Source organism: Sturnira hondurensis, unplaced genomic scaffold (assembly GCF_014824575.4).
Source record: "Sturnira hondurensis isolate 20B ecotype Veracruz unplaced genomic scaffold, ASM1482457v3 Scaffold0010128, whole genome shotgun sequence".
Classification (NCBI taxonomy): Eukaryota; Metazoa; Chordata; class Mammalia; order Chiroptera; family Phyllostomidae; genus Sturnira; species Sturnira hondurensis.
In genome coordinates this window covers 11254999-11270820 of record NW_028082759.1, presented here as the reverse complement: position 1 = coordinate 11270820, position 15822 = coordinate 11254999, and the positions used below count along the sequence as shown (strand labels likewise).

Below are 15822 nucleotides of genomic sequence, written 5' to 3'. Positions count from 1 at the left end.
CTCAGTAACTTTCCCAACTTTTGTTGACCTAGGACTTATAAGGCCACAAAATCTTTAAAGAGAGAAATGTAAAGTACAATTGAAGCACAGCTAAAATTTAAAAAGAAAAAGTATAAGACTCGCTACGCCACAACACTGCAAAAATCTTCGCCGAAACCTTCAGAGCAACTGTACATTAACTAGCTACTGCTCTCTGTCGGCACTGAGCTGAGCTCCACTAGGGGTGATGACCTAAAGCTGAGTGTGTGGTTAAAGAGAAAAGCGATGTAGAGGAAAAAGCAAAAGAAATACAAGACATTAAGAAAATGAATGCCGTGAAAATAAATATACTAAACTAAACTTCCGAGCAAGAATTTGGAAACTGAAGAATTATAAAATTCAATTCTACACCTGGATTGTCAATTCTTTTTTTTTTTTTTGCAAATGGCTGGATAGTAACATTTTCGGCTTCAGAGACCATATTGTCTCTGAAGCAACAATTCAACACTGTCACTGCTATGTGGAAAGAGTGACCGATAATAACCCAGTAAGTCACTGTGCCTGTGTTAGAATAAAATTGTACTTACAGGCAGCCCAGGTATTCAATAGAAACACTACAGTTCAACAACATTTTTCTACCACCAAAATGGTTATTTTTCAGAATAAACCAATCCTGGTAAGAAGGAACAATAGCTAAGATATGAATGTCCACATCCGGCTAAGAGAAAACGATGGAAGTTTTCGTTTTTGATTATACCTATAGCAGAACACATTATAGGACAAACATCCAAGTTAATATGGTAGTTTTTATAACACAGAGAAAGGAAATGGTGAATGAGTCACCTGAAATGAAGTCTCCATTGTATCTAGAATTCAACTTACACAAATGTGTCCCCATATTGAACAAAAATAGAAAATTTAAATAATTTTCACTAAAAAAACATACTCCTGTTCCCACTTTATCTTTAATGTGTAGATATGAGATTAAATTTATACATCATTTTCTGAATAAAAATAGAGAAAAGAGAGACTACTTAGTGCAAAATAAGTAATATACTATGGTTCATTTTAGAATTCATGAGTACTCACTTTGGGGCCAGGTGTTTTAAAAAATAGCCCATTGCCTTGAGAGCTTGCACTCTGATTCCTTCACTTGTTGATGCCAAAAGTTTATAGATAACGCTGAATGAATTAAAGAACAAATTACTCCAAGTGTATTATTACTCGAAAGAAAACATTTCAAATATATGTAAATTTTTCATAGTCATATATTATAAATCTAATTTCAAGTAAGATATGGGTAAATTTAATATACACTTGTAACATTTTAAAACACTTCTCCACTATAGGTTGTCTTCAAAATCCCAGTTTAGCCCTGGCTGGTGTGGCTCAGTGGACTGAGTGCGGGCCTGAGAATCTAGAGGTCGCCAGTTCAATTCCGTCAGGGCACAAGCCTGGGTTGCAGGCTAAATCCCCCACTGGGGCATGCAAGAAGCAACCAATCGATGTTTCTCTCAAACATCAATGCTCCTCTCCCTCTCTTTCTCCTTCCCTTCCTCCTTCTCTAAAAATAAATAAAATATTTTTAAAAAATCATTGTTTAAGAAAAACCCACTGTAAATATAAAGAAACATATAAATTAAAAGTGAATAGAGAAAAATATACCATGCTAACGCTTATCAAAAGAAAGCAAAAATAGCTATATTAATTTCAGACAGAGAAAGCTTCAAAGTTAGTAAAAATATCAGGGATAAGGAAGAGAATTAAGTAATGATAAAGGTGACAATTATCCAAGAAGAAATGTTAATCCTTAACATGTGTGTGCCTAACAGTAAAGTATAAGAGTATGTGAGAAGTAGGTAAATTCACTATCATAGTTAGAGACTTCAACATCCGTTCCTCAGAAATGGACAGGCCCCAACAGGCAGAAAATCAGTAAGGACATCAGTGAATTCAACAATACCATCACTCAATTGGATATAACTGCTACCTATAAACTACTTCATACAACAGCAGAATACACATTTTTCTCAAGCTCACACAGAAAATTCACCAAGTAGACCAAATTTGGGGCCATAAAACACACCTAAACAAGTGTAAAGACTAGAAATTATATACTGCTTGCTCTCAGACCATGGTAGAATTAAACTAAAAGTCAGTAACAAAAACATAGCTGCAAAATTCCAAAATAGAGTTTAAACAACACACTTCTAAATAACATGTAGCTCAGACGAGATCAGGTGCATTCAGGGTGGTATGGCCATAGACAAAGCCCTTATTATATGAAATGTTAAAGGGACTTATCTAAGAAAAAGAAGATAAAAAATATGAACAGTGAAAGGACAGCAAGCTCACAGTTAACAACCACACCTAAAACAAAAGCAAATCAAGAGGACAGCTAGATCAGGAGTGGAACCATAGAAATGAAGAACATATGGAGGGTTAGCAACAGGGGAGTGGGAGGAGGAGAAGGGGGGAGAAGATACAGAAAATAAGTAGCATAGACGGTAGGTAAAAAAGGGGGGAGGGCAAGAATAGTAGGGGAAATATAGAATCTAAAGAACTTGAGACACGTGGTCATAAACTAAAGGGGGGGAATGGTGGGGGAGTGTGCAGGGTGGAGGGGAATGAAGGAGGGAATAGAACTGTAATGGTATAATCAATAAAATATATTAATAAATAAATAAATAAATAAATAAATAACATGTAGCTCAAAGAAGAAATCTCAAGAAATATTAAAACTATTTTCAACTAACTTAAAACAAAAACGCAACTTATAAAAGTCCACGCAGCAAATGCTATGCTTTAAAGGAAAACTTCCAGCACTGAAAGCCCATACTGGAAAGAAAGAACTTAAATCTGTAATCCACCCTAGGAAACTAGAAAAAGTGGGTAAAACTGAGTCCAAAGTAAGTAGAAGTATGTAAGTAATATGTAATAGCCTACAAATCAACAAAACTGAAAACAGTAAATCAATAGAGAAAAATCAGTAAAAGCAAAATGTGGTTCTTTAAAACAATAATATAATCAATAAGCTAGGTCAGCTTAAGAAAAAAAAGACAGAGGACACAATTTATTAACATCAGAAATGAAAGAGGAGCTATCACTACAGATTCCATGGACATATAAAGGATAATTTAAAAACACTACAAATAACTCTATGTCCACAAATTCTGTAATCTAGATGAAAGAGACCAATTCCCTGAAACACGCAATCTGCCAAAACTCACAGAAGAAAAAGAGATGCCCTGAATAGACTTATATCTACCAAAATATTGAATAAATATATAGTAATGGTCCAAAATGGAAAGAACCAAGCCAGACAAGGATGCCCCCTCACTGGTAAATTCTACCAAACATTTAAGAAAGAACTTAAACCGATTCTCTACAATACCCTTCACAGAACAGAAACAGCAGAAATACTCCCGAACCCATTCTATGAGGCACCATTACCAGAAAAAGGCATTGCAGGAAAACTACAAACCAGTATCTCTCAAAAGATGAAAAAATCCTCAAAACATATTCAAATCTAAAAAAGTATTTAAAAAATTATATTCCATGACTAAGTGAGATTTATTATCTCAGGTATGCAAGGGTAGGTCAACATTTGAAAATCAATATAATCCATTATGTGAACAGATAAGAAAAAGTACTGATCTTATCAGTAGATGTAGTGAAACTATGTGCTAAAATCCTACACCCATTCATGTTAAAAACTCTAAACTAGAAATACAGGGAACTTAATAGACTTATCTTCAAAAAACCTACAGATGACGTATACTTAAAAGGAAGAAACTTGAAAGTTTCCCAATAAGATCAGGTACCAGACAAGGATGCCCCTCCCACCACTCCTCTCTCACATCATATGAGAAATTCTCGCTGATGCAGTAAAACAAGAAAAGGGAAAAAACAGTATACAGATTGAGAAGGAACACATAAAAGTTTGTTCACAAACGGCATAACCACCTATGGAGAAAATCCAAAATGAAGCAACAAACATCCTGGAACTGAAGAGCGATCACAGCAAGGCTGTAGAATGTGTCAGTCAACTGCTTTCCTATCTGCCAACAATAGACAAGTGTAATGTGGGATTTTACATTAGCATTTACATTAGCACCTGAGAACTGAAATGCTTAGGTACTCACTGGTATTTACCCAAAGGAGCTGAAGACGTACATCCACACATGCACATTTTAAGTAGCTTTATATACAACTGTCAAAACTCTCAAGCAACCAAGATGTCCTTCGGAACATAAATGGATAAACTGTATACATTCAAATAACAGAATATTATTCAACCCCAAAAGAAATAAACTATGAAGCCATGAAAAGACATGAAGGAACTTGAAATGGATATCACTAAGTGAAAGAAGCCAATCCGAAAAGGCTACTGTATGATTCCAACTTTATATGTTCTGAAAAATGAAAAACCATGAAGACATTAAAACTATGGAGACAGGGCTTGGAGAGACGGGGGAGGGAAAGGAAGATAAATATAGCACAGGAAATTTTGAGGGCAATGGAAATACTCTGCATGATACCCTAATTACAGATACATCTCATCACACATTTGTCGAAACTCCACAGAATGTATAACAGCAAGAGAGAGCCACAGACTATGACTATGATGTGTCAGTAGAGGTTCATTAACAGTCCCCCTCTGGTTGGGGACGTTCACAATGACGGGGGTGAGTAGCTACACCTCTGAGGGAGCAGGAGGTAGACGAGAAATCTCAGCACCTACCTCTCAGTTTTATTATGAATATAAAACTGCTCTAAAAAGTAAAGTATTACAAAAAAAACTTCTCTGTCTCATGCTAGCTATTGTTCCTTTTACTGAATACCAAGAAATGAGAACAATTTGGAATATTTAGAAACTATGACAACTTTTCCATGCATGTACATATGCAAATTGTAATACATAAAGCTGGCTTTGAGAGAGTTACAAGCGTATTAGTGATCGCTGGAGATTACCAACATTTTTAAAAAGATTTTATTTACTTATCTTTAGAGGGGAAGAGAAGGAGAGAAGGAGAGAAACATCAATGTATGGTTGCCTCTTGTGTATTCCCTGCTGAGACCTGACTGGCCTGCAACCCAGGCATGTGCCCTGACTGGGAATCAAACCACAATCCCTTGGCTCTCAGGCCTGCACTCAATCCACTGAGCTACACCACCCAGGGCTGGAGATTACCAACATTTTTTACATCAATACAAATAAATCATTGTTTAATGGTAGCACATATTTATATTTGTGAAATATCATCATCATGAAAGAAAACAAGAAAATAAATGACAATGATCACAGACAATGAATGATAATCAAAAATAAAATGTATTTTATAAAAGTAAAAGAATTTAAAAGACGAATGTGAAAGTAAATTTCATATTCAAGTCTCAAAAATTACAAAGTAATCTAATTCTTTAAAAAAATATAAGGTCATTCAGCCACAGTCTATAGATTTCAATGTGGCAAAGCCTAAAAAATTTGAGTATAATACCAAATTTGAGGATAAGCAAAGTTCAATAAATTTATTATAGCCTTTCCTTCCTCATAAACACTTAGATAAAAATCAGAAACATGATTATCTTAAAATGTTAAGACTTCAAATGTGCTCCTGTGTAAAAATTTCAACATTTAATAACTAAGTTTAAAAAAGACCCAGTAATACTTGCAATCTAAGACTCTATCATCTTCCAACGAATCACTGGTATTAAACGTGTGGAAAGCCCTGACACACTGAGTTCTTACCGTAACCCGTTCCTCTGGTCAAAAGCAGGTATCATGGAGCTAGGGTGCTCTGACATTAACGCAACAAGCAGCTGGAGGACATCCATCAGATTGTCATCCTAAAATTATCACAGAAAAAATTTATAGAAAAAAATAACTTATTTGAACACTGAATACTTCTAAAACAATAGAAATTTCAACTTCAAAAAATAAGCAGGCATATATAACATATACTTGTTTTAACAAATTGGCTCTTCACATATATATGTTCATCTGTACAACTGAAAGTACACAAAACCAAATAGTCAAATAATTTCTTAATAAAGAAACAAAATGCCTCTTATTCCACAGGTGGCGAACACAAGGCCCGAGGGCCGAATCCGGCCTCCACCCTGTTTTATCCGGCCCGGCGCCTTGTTTCTACCCAGCAGCAGCGCCAAGCTCCTTGCCTCTCATTAAGGAGTAGTTACATTTATACAGTCCTAAAATTACATTCAGCCCTTGGAAAGCAACCTTGAGGCTGATATGGCCTTCGGTGAAAATGAGTTTGACACCCCTGTCTTACACTATATCAAGATTCCCTAAAACATATTCTATAGATAGTAACCTGACTTAACAGGATTTTTTAAAGGAAGATTATACACCAAGAAACTGGGGGAACTATGTTGTTCTTTTAATTATAGCAGGACGGCAGAGCCTTCGACAGACAACAGACGCAGTGACTCCGGCAGTACTGCGGGGGCAACACAGGATGCGCCGCATCCTAAAACTGACCCGAACCACTCTGCTCACTAAACCTCTCAAGAAACTATTTCCAAAACACGGCTTTGGGGGCAATGGTGATTGGATGGTTCTCACATTATTATCTATTGTCAGCATTAAAGATATAGACATCAATGAATGTTTACTGAGTTAACATACTACTGTGTGCTATGTGACTTGCTAACATTTACAGAACAGCACAGGATCATATATGAATTCTGAAGTTTAAAAAATTCAAGAAACGTCTTCACAACTGTTGCTGAATATTTCAGTATGTATGCTTATCCCCGGGGCCAACGTGGGCAACACTGACCACAGAGGTAAGGGAAAGGGCAGCTGGCTGTCTCTGCTCTAGGTTCCACTCACTGCTTTTGAATTCTCTTACGGCAGCTGCTTGCAGACCTAGTCCTCTATGTGCTAAGTAACCTACAGCCGGAGCACTGAGGCTTTGGAAAAGTGTTATCTGAAGGAACCAAAAGATCCCTCAATAGATTCACAGAAAAGACAAGGTCACTGTGACTTCCAGTTTCTCTTTTACGAATTACTTTTGTCCCTTAAGGTTAATAAAAATCAAAATCACATAGAACAACAGATTACTAGGAAGTGCAACTGAAAACCTTCAACTGCTAGACTGGATCAAGAAGATCTAAACACAGAACGCCCGACTCTACAATCATCAATGTCCGAGCCAAAAATAATCCCACTGAGAAATTTATTCTTTTCTGCCCCAATTAACAGGGATGGGTCCAACAATCTAATTTGTTAATGATTAAAGATGGCATTATTTCATACTGCAACAGATACTTAACAAAAGATGAATTATAACATAAGAAGGTAAATTATTGAAAATGTGTGTTTTATATGACACTCCAATTTCTAAAATTTACTTATTTAAAATATATTTAATCAAATTATTGGGTTAGACTGCATCTTGCATATATTACATTTCCTCAGTGCTAAAAAAAATTAAGGAAAAAACCCCATACGTATCAACCTGCTCTTCAACCACATAATTTTAAGCCCCATTACGATGAGTTGTTTAACTGAACAGTCATGCAAAATCAACATGAAGCCTGTGTCTTGGGAATTTTAAAATCCAGTTACTTTTAGTCATTTTTGGGACCTGTTTTTCCATTTGTTACACTAGTTCCTGGGAATACACTAAAAGTATTCTTTGATACACTTCATAGTTAGTTTAATTAAGGTCTAATGTCAACACTTTATTTATTTTTTAAATTAATGTTAACACTTTTAAAGCCTTTCATGATATTCCTCTGAGCCCTCTTGTGGTAATAAAGGATATTTCTATGAAGGTTGCTAACATATAGTTCCAAGATACATTTGTTCCCCATTATAGGTATATCATTAATGAAAGACAATTTTTAACTCAAAAATAAAGCCTATAATACAGCTTGAAGAAAAAGAAATCCCGAAACATAAAATTCAAATGTCACCTCATGCATAGTGAGCAGGTAGTTAAGAATGGCCTGTAGTTCATCCTCCTTCACCCCAGAATCCTTTAAAAACAGGAACAAGTATCTTAAATTTGCATATTACAAAACTTTTTAATGGAAATTATACACATATGATTTGTCAACAGGGTCAGATGCCATAAATACAAGAAGATAATGTAATATAGAAACTAAATCTGAAATAAAAACTGAGGATACACTAAAGACACACAGTTTTGAAGACTGCAGGAGTCAAAAGAGGTCTGATATCGGTACTCTGGTTTGGGCACCTTATGTAATATGATAACCTATCTAATAAAGCTACCGAATCCTGAAGCAAGCCAAAAACAGTAATAATTAATGATAAAGAAAACAGTACTATCCATACCCATCACTTCTCTAAATACAGAACACAGCTTCTCTATTACTCTTTTCTATTAAATTTGGAAAGTAAAATAAAGTTTCTAAAATTACCAAGTTAAAATGTTAAGCATTAAAAATTAACAAATAATTTCACTGAGAAAAAGAGTGGACCTCTAAGTACAGTATGAAATTTTTAACCTAGTCTATCAATTACCAACCACAAAACAAAGGTGCACTCTCAGAAAAGAACAGTAAGATAATTAAGAAACAAAAACACACAATAATAAAGTCAATTTAAAAGATAAATCTTTAAATAAATAAAATGTATCCAAGTCTGCAATATACACTAAAAGTTAAATCAACTTACTGTAACATTATGTAACAACTAACAAAGCATTAAACTGTAAAGAATAAGCAATAAAATTCTATAAAATATGCTCAATAAGCCCTGGCTGGTGTGGCTCAGTGGACTGAGACCCAAAGGGTCACCAGTTAGATTCCCAGTCAGGGCACATGCCAAGGTTGTAGGCCAGGTGTCCAGTGGGGGGTGCTTGAGAGGCAAGCACACGTTGATATTTCTCGTTCTCCTTCCCTTCCCCTTTCTAAAAATAAAATCTTTTAAAAAATACTGAATAAAACACTGGCAACAAATACATTTATGTATTGCCATCTTATAATATAAACCAAAACACCTTCCTTAAAAATAATACTGAATTTTACTCTGTAATAGAATAAAATTAGACAAACTATAGCCATCTCTAAAGACTGACACACCTATCTGGTATAAATATCTAAATTTATATATATAAATTTATATAATTTATATATACAAATTATATAAATTTAGTTCATTACTAAACTAAATGAACTTTACAGTTCATTACTATAAAGATTGCAATCATAACATTACAGTCTGTAAACAGGTTTATCATCCCTCCCCCCCAATTAAGGATTCTACTAAAGGATTCTACAGGAAAATTATCCCCCCAAACTTGAAGGTCAAGTATAAGGGGCTCCCTAAACCAAAACCTCCTTGAGCAGCCCTGCTGACTGCCGCATCAAGCAGTGCCAGGGACAGCACAGAAACAGCAAAACCTGCTCAGTGAAAGAATGAGCACACCTGAACTTCTACAGACTTTCATGTAACACCTATCACAATTATCAAAAACCAAACATGATAATGAATGTCTTTCGTAGTCTTTTCCAATGTGTAACCCTGGTAACAAAGCAAATAAACCAAAATTGTACTTTACCTGAAATTACAAGTTACAATACACACATGCTTTAGGAGAACAGAGATGAACTCACCCTCATCACTAATTGCTTAATGAACATCAATAAGAATGCTCTTAGAGAAAGTATTTCTTTCTGAGTAGGTCGTGGTCCATCTTAAAAAAAAACATATATATACACATACTTAGTATTTCAAAGACCACAAAGCTGGTATAAAATTTGCATTCTCAACAGTTTTCCACTTATTTATAAGAATATAAAGGTCAGTATCCTCAGGAGTCTTATGCTCTAGAAAGACCAGCATTCAGTCGCAGGCACGACTGTAAACATAACACTCCAGGTGCACAAAATCGGCTCTGCTCCAACTACCATGAAGAAGTCTTTAAATAATATGAAAGGAATTTCAAAACATTAAAGTCAGGGAACAAATTTTGTATTCTATAATAATAGGCACTCGTATTTTGTTTTAAAAGACTCTCAGAATGATACTATGGCAACATAAGTTTACCAGAAAAAGAAAAATCTAAGCTTTTCTGTGAATTTAGTAGGAAAAAACCTTTTTCTCCACTGTTAACCATTGTTGTAAGCTATTCCAAAAATCTCAAAAGCACAACTCAACACAGTATCACTCATGAAGAAGTGAAACATTATGTTGACTACCTCTGACTTCTCTTCTCGAGTAAGTCCTTGGTCACACATGGCTCACATTAAAGTCAATTTTCATGTCTCAAACATATAATTCCCAGAAACCTTTGAAACCAAACACCCATTGTTCTAAGATCCTAAGCGAGTACCTGTTTTCTGCAATTTTTCCCCCAGTAATCATTATTTACAACTAGTTCCTAGACCACCAAAGCATAAGACCACCATGACCTTGAACAGATCAAGTAAAAGTGCAAGAAAATTGTTTAAAATCTGTTCCACATGACAATTCCTAGACAAAGAATAGGTTACAGAGTTACAATAGAATTATAAAGTTGGTCTATCTCTCTCACTTGAAGTCTGAGACTTTCCCAATGTCACTGATCGATTACAAAATCAAGGCCGGAGTAAAACACCAACGCCCAGGACAGGACAGGACAGGACACACTGACAGCACCATGAAATAGTCGTCAGGAAATTATTACCTTGTTCTAGATCCACCACAACCTTGCCAGCTCAGAGAGATCATATTACTTGTGTGCGTCCTCCCAGCTTTCTAAGTTGTAGACAGCACATTCTCTGAGAATAAATCAAGCTTACTTTGAAAGGGATAAAAAAGAAGTACGGTAGAAATACGAAGCCTTATCTTTCTATATCACTGAACAGACAAAGCGTCTGAGTACAATCAGAATGGATGTTTGACTCTCCAGCATCCGGTTCCCAATTTCAAGCAACGGCCCACAGTTTTTATCAAGGGACCGAACCCCCCTCACTCTCGGATCATGTGTTTCGGAGGTGGGACGGGCCTCAGCGGCTGGGCAAGCTGATGAGTAGCTGCCACAATGCTGGGCACATAACGCAATCAGAGCCAATGAGCAACAAAAATACTAAAAGACTTTTTCTGGAAATGCTCGATACAGGCAGATGGTCTTTTGCTGGATTCAAAGCTGTGAAAATGTGAAGGTGAAGTGGCTGCTTGGTACTACAAAGGGAGAGAATACGTGCAAAAGCCCACAAAGAAGAGCTGGAAATGGAAAGACACAAACCATCGTCCAGAGCCGCATTCTGAGCCCTGCACCAAGTTTTAGGGAAACGGCCAGGTTACACAAACTGACGAACTCCCTTTTATGACGTATGGTGGTTTGAAGCAGGTTTTGCAATACTTACAATCAAAAGAGCCACCAATTGCCGAAATTTTTATTTTGACCCTTTCCATGAACTCCTGACATTACAAATGAACGTTATTCTTCAAGTCATTTAGTTTCCTGATTACCCAGGAAAATAATTACTGAAATGTTGTGACTTCACTATACTATTTATTAGAAGCAGATACTCCCTACTTCTGCAAGAAAACTCCATCTCCCCTGAAACACTGTTTTCAATGATCTCACTGTGACAACTGGCACCGGCATCAACACCAGTTACTATGTAGACTTTCTTCTCATTTTCAATGACTTAAAACAATCATTCTGGTCACAGCTGCTCCCAAAAGAACTCACACCAGCAAAAGTAGCATTTTTTAAATAAAAGTAGCAAGTCATTAACCTTTGGTGATCATGATTTAGGACAAACATCAATATAATCAATAGAGTAAAAGAAAATTTTGCCATGATGAAATGTACAAAAACTTCCATTATACTGTAACAGTATTGGTTAAAAAAAAAAAGAAAAAACCCGGATTCACCATATACGTAACATGACATATTGACGCAGGAAACGTACCTAGTCCTTTCGGGGTGATACCACTGCGATCCTGAGGATTCACCGCCCAGTAATAGCACTTCAGGGTGTGCATGATAAGGAGCACCGTCCCGACCCTCCGGATGGCATTATATATGTTGACGGTCCCGATGAATTCAGTGGACAGGTAAGTATAAAGTGTCAACTGAACCTAGAGAACCCAAACGAGGAGCTTAGACCAAAGGAGCAGACCAGCATCTTACTCACATCTGATAGTACCCTCAGGCTGCTTGACTTGAACTGTGTTTGTTCCAAAAAGATGCTGAGCTTGATAATAACGTCCACATTAAAAAGTAACACATATGAAATGAAACCCACACAAAAACACACTCCTTACAAAATAAAATCAGGTAAAGTCTTCTTTTACAGTAGCCTTATAAAATAAACAGGCTGAAGAATAGCAGAGTCTTGTAGCACTGGTGTGCTATGGGAAAACCTGTTTGGTTCTTATTCAGCAAGCAGCAACTATTCATGAACATGTGTAACTTTATAAAATTACTAATGCTATAAGTGGTGGTAGCTGAAAAGAAAGTAAAATTCAGTGAAAAGAAACAAACCCATACAGAAACATGTAAAACCTACCATAAGAAATATTTACTATAAAAAATAAAATTCTTTTTTAAAAGATTGTATTCATTTATTTTTAGACAGAGGAGAAGGGAAGGAGAAAGTAAGAAACATCAATGTGTGGATGCCTCTCATGTGGCCCCCACTGGGGACCTGGCCCACAACCCAGGCATGTGCCCTGACTGGGATCGAACTGGTGACCCTTTGGTTCACAGCTCACGCTCAATCCACTGAGCTATACCAGCCAGGGCTAAGAAATACAATTCTATTATAATTGTTCATTACTATAAAGATTGTAATCATAACATTACAGTCTGTAAACATGTTTATCATCCCTCCCCTCCAATTAAGGATTCTACTAACCCTAATGTCTAAGTAAATAATCTAAATAAACACACAAGAACTTATTAACTTCAAAATAGAAACTCTTAATATGTGACACAAAGAAGAATATTAAGTGGTGCCCCACCACCACATGTTTCCTCTGACACAAAAGTTCCGTCAAATTATGGCTCTAAAACTCCCCCAAACTACACTATTTGTAACAGAACAACATAAAGAGTGCTTTTGGTCTACTCCAGTGATTTTCAACCTTTCTCATCTCATTGCACACATAAACTAATTACTAAAGTTCTGTGGCACACTAAAAAAAATGTATCGCAGTTTTAGCTGACCTGACAAAAAAATAGGTATAATTTTGTTTCACTCACATCAGATAGCTATTGTTGTATAGGCTGTTGCCATTTTTTAAATTAAACCGTCAAAGGGAAAAGAGATCAGTACCCCTAACTAAATAGTCAGGCACTGCATATTTTAAAAGTTCTTACGGCACACTACCTGAAAATCCCTGCTCTACTTTAATGTCAAAGTCAAGCATTTTTCATTTCATGGGTAGTGGACATGCTTTATAAAGTGAACAAATTTAAAAGTCGAGCATATACACTCCCGTGGCCAAGGGCCAAGCTATTCCTGATCATTTACAACTGAGCATTTGTTACCCTCCCTGGACAGGGAGGGCATTTTCAACCCTGCAAAATACCTGGCGACTTCTTTAGAGAGGGAAAATCAAGTGCCTATCATCCAGCTGCTTGATAAATAAACAATCAGGGCTGAATAACCTGGGGAGTCAATCACTCACCATAAATGGTAAAGAATGTTAGATTCTGAACCACTTAAAATGGAGGCTTGGAGGATGATTATAGTTTAGAAAACGACATATATACACACTGTAATCCAGTGACTCGCTGAAGAGAACATTATCTTATGTAGCTACTGCTGTTCAAATGAATAGGCCCGGTTTCCTTTTCATTGAGGTTATTTAACACTTTATGTGCCATGGTTCAAAGTCCGAACCATGCTATCTCAGTTATCCAGAAAATATTTACATCCACCTCTATATACAACACTCTATTACGAAAATACAATGCTCTACACACTGTCCCTCAGTAGTTGAAAGCCAGTTAAGAGTTTAAAAAATACACACAAATGTAAGTGAAAAAAACAAAGTAATAAAGATGGCTACTGAAATAAAGTTTATGAGGCAATATGCAATTAATTGCGAAATGAGTGACATAAACTTATTAAATGCTATGAATTCAGAAGCCAGAGAAACTAGTTATAGGATAAGCTCAAACAGTCAGGGAACTCTTCACTAATAGCATAGGTATGAAGGCAGGCTTCGAAGCTGAGTAGTAGGGTAGGTAGACAGAACAAAAGGGGATATTTCAAACAGAAAATAATGGTACAAAAGGTTTCCCTAGATCCAGAACAATGGTCCTCATTCCTGACTGTGCCTTCAAATACCTGAAAAGCATTTTTTAAAAACACCGATGTCTGGTGCTCGCTTCGGCAGCACGTACACTAAAAACACTGATGACTAGGCCCCGTCCCCACCAACTGAATCAGAATCTAGGGTGGAGGAGATGGGGTTCTGTTCTTGGTTTTGACTTTTAAAACCTCTCTTGATTCTATCAATAGCCAAGGTTGAGAACCACTGTTCTGGGATAGCCTTTTGGTACCTGCCTAGCCTTTGAAGATAACTGGAGTTTTTGAGGGAGAAAGCCTACAAAGGACAATTAGCATGACAACAATGCCAGAAAAGAGATTATTTTATACTGAAAACAATGGAAAACCATTACAAGTTTAAAGGCTCAGAAATGATCTGATGAGAATAATATGTTAAAAACATACAGTAATTCTGGCCAAAAAGTGACAAAAATATAAAAAACTGGATAGGAATTAATAGCAACATACTGAGATAAGAATGGAGACCTCATGATTATTCATATACTAATTATGAATAAGCCTTTCCTCATTCACACTTTATATGGTCTAATAACCACACAAGCTACATGTTAACAACAGTCTTTCCCATCAGACCTGAAACACCCGGAAGGCAGGATTTAGGTCTTTCCTGTTCACCACTGACTCCGTATGTCCGGCAGGAAGCAGCCACTGAAATGAAGGACTACTGCACACCAGACAACCCACCTCTCCTGCGAGGCACCAAAAAGACCATAGCTACACAGATCTAAGATAAATGGATATTCTAAATCACTATGAGCATCCTTTTACAAAAGCAAAGTTTGATTCATACATCCATATCCTCAACTTTGGTAAACAGAGGTGAATTTACCAAAAACTAATGAAGCTCAAGCTTTATGCCCACTCATCCACACAGGTTCCTTCAAGGCCCTAACCCTAGTTTTGTATGCATTTTGTCACACTCTTCTTCTTAAAAAGCTTCTCCCTCCCAAAATTGCATGACCTTCAAATCAAACAAATATTGGATCTTCCCTTTGTTATAACTACCTTTTAATAAAATAAAAATAGATATAACTCCTCATAGATACACAAAGCAGACAGTTAAAATAGAAGGAAAGTTTAATACTGCTAAATCAACTACAAATTCTAAAGAGGAAATTAAAGAAAATTATTAACAAGGAAAAGGTAAGAAATTGAGTGTAATAATACCAGGAACTAAAGGAAATGATATAATAAAATTTTAAAAACATTTCCCTACAACTAAGTATTAATAAGAGCCTTTTGACCACATCAAAAGAGACCCCAAGCCTTACAAATATGCTGTTTAGTAAGACAAAGAAGTGTCTAGTAAAAGGTTTAAAAAGTAACTTGAAACAATCCTTGAAAAGAAATAAGACTGAGGGTCACAGAAGAGAAAGAGGTCAAATCTGAACCCGCAGATAAAAAGCTACAACCCCCAGCTGTCTCCTTTGATTATTTCCAAATGGCAATCAGAGTCAGCAGCTGTTTTTCTCTTTAACATTTGAACAGACCAGCTGAAAATAAGATACTATGACTCTAGAAACACAAAAAGTCTGTAGACATTTTTTT

At 36.2% G+C, this 15822-nt stretch overlaps 1 protein-coding gene across 1 annotated transcript in view; it reads right to left on the bottom strand.

Annotated features, from left to right (window-relative positions):
- Positions 1 to 15822, bottom strand: part of LRBA (LPS responsive beige-like anchor protein) — a 522692-nt gene that overhangs the window by 437724 nt on the left and 69146 nt on the right. Inside the window, exons 14-18 of the mRNA XM_037058420.1 lie at positions 11884 to 12052; positions 9595 to 9674; positions 7927 to 7989; positions 5732 to 5829; positions 1069 to 1161 (exon numbers count right to left, since the gene is read on the bottom strand). Of these exons, the coding sequence (XP_036914315.1) occupies positions 1069 to 1161; positions 5732 to 5829; positions 7927 to 7989; positions 9595 to 9674; positions 11884 to 12052 (503 nt within the window). The remainder of the gene's footprint in view (positions 1 to 1068; positions 1162 to 5731; positions 5830 to 7926; positions 7990 to 9594; positions 9675 to 11883; positions 12053 to 15822) is intronic.